Source organism: Equus asinus, chromosome 9 (assembly GCF_041296235.1).
Source record: "Equus asinus isolate D_3611 breed Donkey chromosome 9, EquAss-T2T_v2, whole genome shotgun sequence".
Taxonomy (NCBI): Eukaryota; Metazoa; Chordata; class Mammalia; order Perissodactyla; family Equidae; genus Equus; species Equus asinus.
The window spans coordinates 28854133-28867247 of record NC_091798.1 but is presented as its reverse complement, the minus strand read 5'-3'; the positions used below and the strand labels follow the sequence as shown (position 1 = coordinate 28867247).

Genomic DNA, 13115 nt, shown 5'->3' with positions numbered 1-13115 from the left:
GTGTATCTTTAGTTGTTGGTCCTTCCAGCTGTGGCATGTGGGATGCTGCCTCAGCGTGACTTGATGAGCAGTGCCGTGTCCGCGCCCAGGATTTGAACTGGCGAAACCCTGGGCCCCCGAAGTGGAGCGTGTGAATGTAACCACTCGGCCACGCATGGGGCCAGCCCCGGCCCTTGGCTATTTTAATTCAGGAATTTGTCCTTTTTTTTTTTACACGTGAAGCAATATAGTTTCTTTTTATTAAAATGCTGTATTTAGTCACATAGAAAATGATTTTTTTCTTTTTTTCCAGTTTTATTGAGATGTAGTTGACAGGAATATTATTTTCAAATAGTGCTATTACTTTGCTCGAGCTCGTTGGCCAGTATTTATTAAGGAAGAGCTTAAAGGAGAGACTGAAGACCTAGAGCTTCTACTTGATGGAACTAGATAGAACTTGTAGTGTAAATATAAGCCTTGGGAGGCTCCGATGACTGACAGTGCAACTTGTAACTTTAGTATAGAGGATTGAAAATTGGGTTTCAACATAGCTGATGTATGTTTCTGAAGTTGACAATTTCAGCCCAAAATAATGTATCATCTGTTGAGAAAGTTCAAAAATGCTCATTGAGGACCTAGTTTGCAAAGTATTGAATTATATTAAACTAATAAAATTAATATTTGGACAGTTGGTGAATGATACAGACTTTCTGGACAAGCTTCCGAATTATAAGTTAGGAAGAATCCACAAACGAGATGAAGATGAATATAGGATATAAATATGTCTTGACTTTATGGCAATGACTTGAAATAAAATATTAATGATAATGGTGTAATCAGACCAATAATGACCTTTTTGAAATTCTTTTTAATTTGAATTATCTAGGTAATCTCAAAGGGAAAAGAGAAGTTCTAGAGGTGGTCTGTAAATTTTAATTTTTTTTACCTTTGATATGTAACCTAGAGGATTTTCATCATTTGCGTAGAAGATTGGGTGTGACAAGTAGTATTGGATAAAATGTTTAGACATTATATCATGAGAAGACTACTTGGCAGAATCAAAGGATGCAGTTAGGTTGATGTTATTAGCCTAGTTAATGATGCCATTTTTAATGTTGACTGGGGAATAAGAGCACATGGTACTGAAGACATTAGCAAGAGCTAGAGTAAAAAGGTAGAGTAAAAAGATAGGACTTTGCTTAGTGTGTTTTCTTCTTCTGATTTGTCCTATCATGAAGGTTCCCTTTAAGTTGCTTTTTATATTGTGGACATATTGTATATTTTGTATTAAGACAGAAGCAAAACTTTCTGTTCACCCTCTTTATATGTTAGAAAATATGTAAGTACAACTTAATGGAATAAAAATTATATTATCAGTTTCTGAGGTATCGGGAGACCTGTCTTCCATTTCTGAAGCCAGTCGTGAGATGACATTGGACTTTTCCTTTTATCTGAGATTGGGTCAGATGTTAGTGGTTTTCGAAGAGAATAGCTAAGCCCTTTTAAGAAAGGGAATTTATTTAGGGACTCTAATATATAAGAAAGTGCAGTTGCTCTGGTTTTTGTAATCTTAAAACTCAGAAACCGTAGGCTAGATAACTGTTAAGATCCTCTGATGTCCAGCTGTAATCTTACGAAGTTATGAAGAGTCTAGAATCAATAAGAACATCTGCAACTATCTTTTTTTGGACCAAGAGCCAGGGGAAAAATACACACAGCAGTTTCTCCTTCTGCCTACTTTAAGTGAATTAGTTTAAGACTTAGGATCCAGATTCTTGTTACTGCCCTCCTCATAACCATGCCTGCAGGCAAATTCTTGTTTCGTAGGGCTGAGATGCTATTCCATTTCGATGTAGTGGCTGTAATTTGGGGAAAAGGGAGAACAAGTCTTGAACTAATTTGTTAGATTCTGGTGAAACAAGTGGTAAATGGGACAGATATTCAAGAATAATACAGAAATGCGCTGTATGAGGATAAACGTATATCTACGGATTACTTCTGCAGGATTTGACCAAACAAACTCAATCCATTTTGCCCATTCTTTAAGAAGACTGAAATGCAGTTTGTCTCCGTTTCTTTCACACTGGAATTAATCTGTACGGATCCCTCTGTGCGCCTTTATGTTTAAGTTCAGGATGATTGTTCTCCTCGAACGAGGAGCTGGATTTTCTTATGCTAAATACTCAGAAAGTGCTGACAATAATTAAGGACTTATTGTATGTCAGGTCCTTTCTTAGCACTCAAAAGTGCTAACTTTAAGTTACCTTGATAATTTTGAGGTGGTAGGGATTATTTGTTGAGTAAAAACGTCTTATTTGTTAACGTGTACCCATTTTATTTTCAGATTCTTTTTGGTCCCCATATAAAATAAACTAAGCATATTTAGAGTTGTTAGTTTTTGTGGTTTCTTTTTTCAAGATATTAAAATTTCTCTGATTTAGTTTGACTAAAAATGTGATAGTATGTACCTGTATGTCAAAGCTATATTTTTTTGTTTGATTATCACCCTTGAATCTAGTATTGTAAATAAAGATATGTTTGTAATCTTACAGCTGGAACACTCTTAATTGGGTTTAGTCACTTAGGAAAATTATGGTAGGATGCATATTAGAAATACTTGGAGGTTCTTATTTTGGTTTAAGAAAATTGAATGTTGGGAATAATGATGAATTGATTCTTCGTAGTGATTTTTTTCCTACTGTTCATCTGATGCAGTCAGTTTAAATGTATAAAATCTCACCTGGTCTCTGTAGGTTTTGTTTGTTCTTATAATGTGTATTTCTTTTTAAAACCAAGAACTGCTGAAATGATCTTATCTTCCTTTGAGTTGGTTTTAGTAAGTGATTCAGTCTTCTTCCCTGCCACTTTCTCCCCTTGTTCTTTGTCTTTCAGGTTGAACACATTTGGTTTTTCTTTTTCCCGTCAGGTTGAATTGACCAAAGCAATGGTGATGGAGAAGCCTAGTCCCCTGCTGGTCGGGCGGGAATTTGTGAGGCAGTATTACACGCTGCTGAACCAGGCCCCAGACATGCTACACAGGTAAGACTTTTTTTTTTCCCTCCTGCATCATCTAATGCTGTTTTTAGTGTGTGAGTACTTATCCTTGACGTTCTTTTATTCATCACACACCTTGTAGGATTGTTGCATAATAGTGCTTTGTACCTAGGTACCAGTAAATGATGGCTGTTAAAATTATATAATAATTTAAACACATATTATTAAAAAATTAGATTGTTACCTAAGCTTATACATTATTAGAAAAATAATGCTTGAAAATGTAATGTGTAATCATACATTTGTTTTTTGTTTTGCTGTTTTTGGAGAATCATGGATTATTTAGTAAGAAGATAGTGAAGATTCAAGATTGTTAAAACTGTAATAACATACTTTTGTGTTGATGTGCTTTAAAAAATTGGGATATCTTTTTAGTAAAAATGGCACGTTTGTTGTCAATTAAAACAGATGTATGAAATAAACATGGAAGTCTCTAGTAAAACCATGCTAACAATTTTTCTATTTATATGTAAAAAATTTTAATATACTGTCTTTTAGCTTTTTTACTTGATAATCAGGCTCTTATGAGAGTGGTACATATATCACATTAATTTTAGTATCAACAAAGTTTTTGTTTTATAGAGAGAGATAGTATACTTTATTTAGTCTCCTAACGATGCATACGTTGCTCTCATTTCCTCTTAGAAACAATGCTGCATTATACAAAACTCTTAAGTCTATTTATATGGACTTATTAGAATAATTTTTTAGAAATTCCAAAATATGTATTTGCTGGACCAGAACTATTTTTTGCCTCTATACTTTGACTGGCTTGTTTATTGGGTAAGACATGATTATTAGGTAAGAAAGAAAATTTTGTAAATTCGTCTTGAGTCCTGTTGCTCTAAAAATGGAAAATCTCTTTTTTAAGGTTTTACAATTTCCTAAACACTTTCACCTGTTTCCTCTTGCTCTTTACAAAAACCTGTTAGTAAGGTATTATAGGAGAGTTAACTTCGTTTTGCAGATGAAGATGCAAGGGGTTAAAAGTTTGCTGGTATTCACATGACTATTAAGTGATAGAACAAACCTCCAAATTATTTTTCTTTTCCTTTTTGTTGAGTTTTATGTAAAAATTTTATTCTCTGCCCTTAGATAAATTTGGAATTTAAAAAGGAGTGGGGAACCGGCCCCGTGGCCCAGTGGTTAAGTTCTCATGCTCCGATTTGGCTGCCCAGGGTTTCGCTGGTTCACATACTGGGCGCGGACATGGCACCGCTCATCTGGCCATGCTGAGGTGGCGTCCCACATGTTACAACTACAAGGATCCACAACTAAAATATACAACTACGTACTGGGGGGATTTGGGAAGAAAAAGCAGGAAAAAAAAAAAGATTGGCAACAGTTGTTAGCTCAGGTGCCAATCAAAAAAAAAAAGTGGGAATTGAAAGAAACCAACCAAATGCATTAATATATTTATTGTCAATATTATTTATTGATTCTAAATCAAAACGTGAAAAAAAGGTTTTTTCCATTTCATCTCTGAGGTACATCTTAGATGCAATGAAAAGTGGCTTAGCCAGCAGTGAACTGATTCACTGGCTGACGTGGAGCCCTTTTAATAACTTTGAAAGTTGAAACGTAGACTTGGGCTTCTCTTGGGTCTAGATCTGTCCCCTTTTTAGAGGGCACAGGCAGAATCAGGATGTAGAATGACGTGTATGGGCTCAGTTGTGAAAAATTGTTTATCTGGAGTACAGATATCAAGGTATCCTGATAGTGGTTATCCCTGGATTGGAGCGTTTCTGGTGTGTGTGTGTGGCTTTCCCAATCTAATATTATTGTAGTGAAAACAAAGGTGTTGAGGATATAGATGAATTAAAGCTATGGAGTATTAAAGTCTGAAGCTCTTATGTGTCAGCAAAAATTGTTAAAGACTGCTCCTAAAACCCACTTGCATGAGTTACTGCGTTTTTAAGGGAATTCTTCACGTGCATTCTCAGATATAAAAGGACTCTCCAAGTCTATGAAGAGTATAGATATCCTCATCTGTGTCAAAACTGCCTGTTTTCTTGAGTGAAAACAGGAACTTCTGTTTTATTTTTAAATGGTCATCTGACGTGAACTACAAGATCCTTCCCAGCGTGATCATCCTACCCTGAGACCTGAGACTTGTGACTTGTAAAAATACGTGTTCTGCCTCGTTGACCAAATCCATTCCCATTCAGCAAATGTTGACTGACACGTAGGGGCTGGATGTGTGATTACATACAAAGATGGAAAAACACATTCCTGCCTCCGAGAGTCTGCCGGGGAGGCAGATAGGTTCCAGACATGAAAAATAAGTACGTGGTCTGAGGGTACTTGATGATAACAAGCAAGTTATCTTCCTCTTTACAGATTTTATGGAAAGAACTCTTCTTATGTCCATGGGGGATTGGATTCAAATGGGAAGCCTGCGGATGCGGTCTATGGACAGAAAGTAAGCGTACCAAGCTTTATGTAGGCTGTTAAGCAGCTAGAAAATAACCCGTAAAATTGAGTGGGATATGTCCTTAATAGATTTACTGATATTTAAAGATCAAATTTCTCAGCTTTTTAGAAATTGAGATATTCAGTAACTATTTGATTAATATAATCATTGAGAAGTTTATGATACCACATTTGCTCATTTTTTGTTCTGTATTCGGAAGTTGTTTTATGTTAGGAGATAACTGGTTTTAGTATGGGGAACATCTGTTGTACACATTTCTTAGGTATATGTTAATTCAGGACAATTATTTTAAAAGGCTCAAGGTAGTCTCTGGAAATGTACTGTATTAAGACAAATTGGAGTAGGGTCTTTGTAATTTAAACATGCAAATTCTCTTTACCTGTGTTGTGTTAGAAAGTTTTTTTTGTTGGAGGTTGTATAAATTTTAGGGCATTAATTCTTGTCTCAATTTCCTAGGAAATCCATAGGAAAGTGATGTCACAAAACTTCACCAATTGCCACACTAAGATTCGACATGTTGATGCTCATGCCACTCTGAATGATGGTGTCGTGGTCCAGGTGATGGGGTTGCTCTCTAACAACAACCAGGCTTTGAGGAGATTCATGCAGACATTTGTCCTTGCTCCTGAGGTATGAAGGAAAAAACAGTGAAACGTTGTGCATATCTTTAAAAATTGTTCATTTTGAAATTTGAAACTTACATAAAAGTTGGAATAGCACAGTAACTCCCACATACTCCTTACCTAGAGCCACTATCAACATTTTTTACACGTTTATAATTCTTTTTTTATTTGTCTATCATTTATAATTCTAAACTGTTTGAAAGGAAGTTGGAGACATCATGCCTAGTCATCCTCAAATACTTAAGTGATCGTTTCCTAAGAATAAGGAATTATCTTCCACAGCCATGGTACAGTTACCAAATTCAAGAAGTATCGGTATAATAGTTATCACTCTACAGTCTATATTTAAATTTTGATAATTGTCCAAATAATGTCCTTTATAGTAATTTTTTCCCCCGGTTCAAGATTCAATCCAAGATTATACAATGCTTATGGCAGTTACGTCTCTTTAGTCTCTTTTACTCTGCAGTAATTCCTTAGTCTTTTGTTTTCCCGGCGTTGGTGTTTTTGAAGAGCACTCAAGTTGCTTTGTGGAGCACTGCAGTGTGAACTGTCTTATATCTCCTTGTGATTAGGCGGGTTCTACACGCGTGTGTGTCTTTCAGTGTCTCACACTATGGAGGCACTAGATGTCATTTAGTCCTGTTACTAGTGATGTTAACTTTGATCACTTACTTAAGGTGATGGTTACCAGGTTTTGCCACTGTAAAGTTAGTATTTTTGCTTTTCTTATTAGTAAGTAAATCGTGGGTGACTTTTTGAGACTATGCACATATTTTGTTCTTCATCAAACTTGACTGGTTTTGGCATTCTTTGATGTTTCTTGCCAGAATCAGCTGCTACTCTGATGGTTACAGGTGGTGATTATCTATTTCTATCATTCTGTGTTTATTAGTTGGTATTCTGCTGTAAAGGACTTTGCCTTCTCCTATCTATTATCACTCATGGAGTCTTTGATTATTTAGTGGATTTAATTCATTACTAACTTTATATTGATGTCTAAAATGTCCCAGATCTGGTAATTGTGAACCCCTTCCAGCTGGCTTCTGTGTTTTCTTTTTATTTTTTTGAGCACTTCTGTAACTTTCTGGCACAAGACGTTTCAGGCTCCTCTTGTCCTGCCCCAGCTATCTCTGCCCCAGCCCCAGCCCCATTCTGGAGTCTGTTTCTTCAGGGGGCCCTGGTTCTTCGTAGTTATCATGCTTATCCTGAAAGGACCACAGGTTTATGTTGAATAATTGCATTTGGACTATCTTCTTGACTCGTCCAGATTGAAAAAAGTCAGGAAGCCTAGCTGTAAGCGTCTGAACGTGGCTCAATAAGGTCTTGCTGATTAAATGTTTTCTCTAGCATTACTCTTAAGATAACTTGCTGTTTAGGATAGTGTATCTAAAACCCCTATGATTTTACTGTTAGAATATAAAATTGCTTGATTGTCGATTTGAAAAATTACATGAAGTTACTTTAGTCATGATTTTTAGAGCAAAGCTTAGATTATCTGCAGCATAAAACTAGTGATGGTCTTCTAAATATGCAAGGAATCATGTGGGATAGAATTGCCAATTATAAGGTTACTTATAGTTCTTTTTTTCCTTTAAAGAGGAAGAATCTAACGTTACCTTGGTATAATGCAGTGTTACGTAAACTGTCTCATTTAATACTCAAAGCTCTATGTTGGTATCCCTGCTTTTAAAGATAAGGAAACAGCCTTAGAAATTGAATAACTACTAAATGACATGGTTGGATTTAGACTCAGGTGTGTCTTATGCTTCAGTAGGCACCCCTTTTCAGCTACATTGCCCTTCTGTGCTTGGATACAGATTTAGGGAATTTATTTTTATTTTATTTATTTTTTTTTCCTCGCTAAAGCCTCAGCACATAGTTGTATATTCTGGTTCTAAGTCCTTCGTGTTCTTCTATGTGAGCTGCTGCAAGAGCGTGGCTACTGACAGACAAGTGGTGTGGTTCTGTGCCTGGGACCAAACCCAGGCAACTGAAATAAGAGGGCACTGGACTTGGACTGCTAGGCCATTAGGGCTGGCTCAAGGGAATTTTAAATATCTATTGCAGTTGGCAATATGTATGTATTATTCAAGAAATGATTTGAGGTGTGGCGTCTTACATACTTAGAGCTTTATCAATTTTTAGGTATCCCTCTGGTGGTATTTTAAGCAAGCAATATATTTGAGTGTAGTTTTTAACTCCATAATGTAGAGCAGGGTTTTTCCATCTTGGTGCTGTTAACATTTTTGGCCAAATAATTCTTTGTTGTGGCTGGCTGTCCTGTGCATTGTATGGTGTTTAGCAGCATCTGTGCTCTCTACTCAGTAGTTGTCAGTTGCATTCCCTGATGTGAAAATTGAAATTGCCAAATGTCTCCGGGGAGAGGGGTGTAGTGTTGCCCCCAGTTGAGAGTCTCTGGTGTCAAGTGGTCTGGCTTTTTAAGAGTCTGCTGAATAAATGAAAACTTTGTTGGTGTTGCAGGGCTCTGTTGCAAATAAGTTCTACGTTCACAATGATATCTTCAGATACCAAGATGAGGTCTTTGGTGGTTTTGTCACTGAGCCTCAGGAGGGTAAGTTACTTGTGTAAATTTTTATTGATGGCACCAGATTGACCTGAAGAGAATATGGGTTTCTTGAATGTTTTCATTATACTCTGTGTTCTGCATTAATAATTTCTAATTGTTCAGACATATGGAGGGTCTAAATTTTTAACCTACTTTAAGCTAACAGGTTAGCCGGCTTCATCAATATTGGTAGAAGACAAAACTCCTCAGTCAGTAGAGGGTTATTCCTCACAGCAACAATAGTGGCATTTTTGCTGCAGTTACCATAGTACCCCATTGAACAAGTCCAGATGATATCTGCACTGAAGTGGGGTGCATTACAAGAGTGGGGAACCCTAAGTTTAGGGAACCTAAATCTTTTATAAATCTGCCCTTTGCTTTAGAGGGAGACACTATTTTCCAAGGCAATTTGCTGTATACTAACGTTCTTAAAAGATAGTCTGGAACAAAGGGATGCCATTGCCTCAATTGTAAGATGTGCAGAAACACAAGAGACCCAAGGAAAGTTGTCTCTAAACAAATAATTGTTGGTATTTCAGTGTTTTTAATCTGGCTGAGAAGATTCTAAGTGCTTTGTATAACTATGTAATACAACAGCCTTGTAGATAAGTTCTTTTGAGGTACTGTTTCCAGTTAATCGATTAGAGCACTGGGATGCAGAGAAGGAGTTTGCTGGATGTCATGTAATTAGTTAGATGGTAGAGCCTGTATTGGATTACTGACAGTATGACCTCAGACTCCACGTTCTTAACCCAAACACTGCAGTAGCCTTAATTCTGTCCTTGAAGCCTATCCCATGATTTTACTAAAGTGCCCTGTTTTCTTTATTTTTTTATATATGCGTGCTTTTATTTTGCCTTTTTGATCATGATGAACATTATGAAAGTGAATATATTTGTGAAGTAAACACAAATTACTTTAAATTTCTTTTCTCACTTAGAATCAGAGGAAGAAGTAGAGGAACCTGAAGAGAGACAGCAGACACCTGAGGTGGTACCTGATGATTCTGGAACTTTCTATGATCAGACTGTCAGGTAAGGAAAACTTTGTTCGTCTGTCCAGAGCTGCATGAGAATTTGGGTTGTCTTGTCTTTCCCTTTGTTGAACGGTAGTTGTATATTATCAGAATCACCTCAGAAAATAATGGTGATTTCCCAGAAGAAAGGTTTTGCTTTGGTATTCCTAAGCTAACAAAAATATATAGCTTATTTAATATAGATTACACTATGAGGACTACTTAAATACTATCATCAGTTGCTTTTTGGTTTAGTTTTTCTCTTGGCGGAAGTTAAAAATAGATTTGGGGTTTCTTACCAAGTAGTTAGCACATCACGGCATTGCATTAAGTGCTTTGGGGGGAAGATAAAGTGTACAAGGACTTATTGAGAGATCAGGCAAAATTGATAGAAATTCAGACATGAGTTAAGCAGGAATAAGAATTTTATTGTCTGCGTTAATTAATGAATGTGTGATTGTATCTTTGGCTTTTTTTTTTTATCTGCAGCTGGAACAGAAATGTGTTTGATAGGAATAGAAAATATTTTTTTGTTGCCGTGTGATACCCTTAACGTTAATGTTCAGTGCCTAAAGGATGTTCTCAAATGTTTGTCAAGGTGTACTGATGAGTTAACCACATTACTCACCTGAGTTGCTGGTTGAAAATGAAGATTTATTGTCCCGCCACAAACCTACCGAATTAGAATTCCAGGGGGAAAAACACCGGCAGCTTTGAGAAATGTTCTGTGATTTATGTGGAAGTTTAAGAATCTTAACCAATGTCTTCTTTCTCCAAAATGTCTTGTGTATTTTTATTTATTATGCGAGGTTTTTTTGGTGGTAAAAACCGCATAACATAAAACTTACCTTCTTAACCATTTTTAAGTGCACAAATAGTTCTGCAACAGATCTCTAGAACTTTCGTCTTGTGGAACTGAAACTATACCTTTTGAACAACTCTCCTTTTCTCCCTCCCCACAGCCTATTAGAGTTTTGTGATAAGTGATAGGTAAATTGTAATGGTTTGAGGATTCTAACTGAGAAACAATGGTTTGGTTCCTTTTAATCTATTTTGATGCTATTGCTTATCAAAATTTAGCAAATCTGACTGCAGTTAAGGTTTGCTTATTGAGTGCTTTTCTAAAATATCTTCTTTTAATACTCAGATGTGTAATTCTTAGATCTTCTTTGGAGGAAGGGAGCTGTTTTTGGGTTCAGGTCTCTATAGTTAATAGGTACTTGGGAATTTCTTGGTAAGTCAATGGAAGCAGAATGATATTTCTCAAATTTTCCTGTGAAAGCAACGACTTAGAAGAACATTTAGAGGAACCTGTTGCTGAACCAGAGCCTGATCCTGAACCAGAGCCGGAGCAAGAGCCTGTATCGGAAATTCAAGAGGAAAAGTCTGAGCCCGTATTGGAAGAAACTGTTCCTGAGGATGCTCAGAAGAGTTCTTCTCCAGCACCTGCAGACATAGCTCAGACAGTGCAGGAGGACTTGAGGGTATGCAACATGTCCTCGTGTTTGTTCTATTTCTAGTTTATTTTTGAAAAAATCTCTCTTCTCCTTTATTATTGTTTGGTTGACTTTTGCAGGTGTATTTTTATATTGGTGGTTCCGGGAAATTTTTTACATATTGAGCCAGGCCTTGGATGAGAAGTAAGATGTGTATTGCGTTATAATATCAAAAGTAACTTTTTTTCCCTCTAAGAAAACTTTAAAACTTTTAGACTAGAAATTTCAGGTGCTATTTTATCACCATATCAGCAACCCCTCATCTTTTTAATCTTTCATCTTTCAAATTGCAAATTACTAGATGCTTGTTCTAACAAACAAGTGATAATGTATCTTTAAAAAGAAATAACATAGCACAACAGACTTTCCTGCCTTTTTCTATGAAATCTGATAGAACTGCTGAAATATAACTGCTTTTCCGGTTAGAATACCTGATTTCAAAAGTTTGAAGCCTTTCAGTTACTCTTCCTCAGTCACGTCAGGATGATGTTAACTGAACTCACGACCTTTACAGTTGATGCTCCTGAAGTAGTATGTTTTGGTGCTGTGTTTATGGGGGCAGGGTTCTTACATGGTTATTTGTTTAACAGCTGAATCAAGTGCCTATGTCCTAGGCATTGTTCTAGATTTGGGAACTCTAGGTAAAGCAGATGGGGGTCTTGGTCTCTGGCAGCTAGTAGGTGAATAGGAAGGAAATGGTGCAATGACATTAGCTTGCAGGTGGAAAAGTACGTTGGCTGGATTGAGAATGGATGGCCAGTTAGGTGGCTATTATGGTAATCCTGGTGAGAGAAGCTATCTTGGATTAGGGTCGTGGCAGTGGAGATGGAAAGAAGATAATTAAGAGGCAAATAACAGGATTTGGTGATTTTGATAAGGATTGAAAAAATGTTCAAGATAATTGTGAAGTTAGTGTAACTGGGTTGATCTTTGCATCATAGATTAGGGGAAACATAGGAAGAGCTGGTTTTTGAGGGGAGAGAATTTTCTTTGATTTATAAACTTGAGATTGAGTAACAGTAGCTTCTTAGATGCTAAGCATCTCGTACTTTGCTGGTACTTGATGATTAGTCCTAAGGGATATTAGCACTAAATTTGTAAGTAGGGGAAAAGGGAATCTCAAGATACTTGTAAGCTCCATCCTATTTATGAAAATGGGATGCATATATTATGTACAAGAAATCAAAAGCTAATAGCTTTTATATTGTTTTGATGTATGGTGTAATCAACTAATGTTGGTGGTGTTCCCTTAGACATATTCTTGGGCATCTGTGACCAGTAAGAACCTTCCACCCAGTGGAGCTGTTCCAGTTACTGGGATACCACCTCATGTTGTTAAAGTACCAGCTTCACAGGTGAGTTTCTACTTAAGCTTGTATATTAGCAAATTTACCTGTATTTCATATAATGTTTCACAGAGGTTTAGAGAATGGGGGAACTGGTATATAGGGCAGAGGAGAAGGGTACAAAGTGGTGTTTCTTTTGTTTTTTGCTGAGGAAGATTCATCCTGAGCTAACATCCATTGCCAGTCTTCCTCTTTTTTTTCTTTTTTAAGTGGGCCACTGCCACAGCATGGCTGCTAACAGACAAGTGGTATAAGTCTGTGCCTGGGATCCAAATCTGGGCTGCTAAGTGGACTGCACTGAGCTTAACCACTAGGTTAAGCCCCAAAAGTCATTTTCTGTTTGTTTTTGTTGTTTTGTGAGGTGGATTGTCCCTGAGCTAACATCGGTACCAGTCTTCTTCTATTTTGTATGTGGGATGCCACCACAGCATGGCTTGATGAGTGGTGTGTAGGTCTGCACCTGGGATGCGAACCTGTGAACCCCAGGCCGCTGAAGCAGAGTGCGTGAACTTAACCACTACCAGGCTAGCCCCCCAAAGTGGTTTTTAATGATTTTTTTTTTGTGAGAGAATTGTCATTTTCTAGTTTAAACTTTATTG

At 36.9% G+C, this 13115-nt stretch overlaps 1 protein-coding gene across 3 annotated transcripts in view; it reads left to right on the top strand.

The window, feature by feature from the left end:
• The window catches only part of G3BP1 (G3BP stress granule assembly factor 1), a 33243-nt gene that overhangs the window by 15139 nt on the left and 4989 nt on the right, over positions 1 to 13115 (top strand). For 2 of the 3 annotated variants that reach the window (XM_044777776.2, XM_014846912.3), the window contains exons 2-8: positions 2906 to 3018; positions 5374 to 5455; positions 5924 to 6097; positions 8575 to 8665; positions 9600 to 9693; positions 10957 to 11158; positions 12424 to 12525. In XM_044777776.2, coding sequence (XP_044633711.1) covers positions 2924 to 3018; positions 5374 to 5455; positions 5924 to 6097; positions 8575 to 8665; positions 9600 to 9693; positions 10957 to 11158; positions 12424 to 12525 — 840 coding nt within the window. In that variant the 5' untranslated portion in view covers positions 2906 to 2923. Of the gene's footprint in view, positions 1 to 2871; positions 3019 to 5373; positions 5456 to 5923; positions 6098 to 8574; positions 8666 to 9599; positions 9694 to 10956; positions 11159 to 12423; positions 12526 to 13115 lie in introns of all 3 variants that reach the window. The other variant, XM_014846913.3, reaches the window with a different exon arrangement.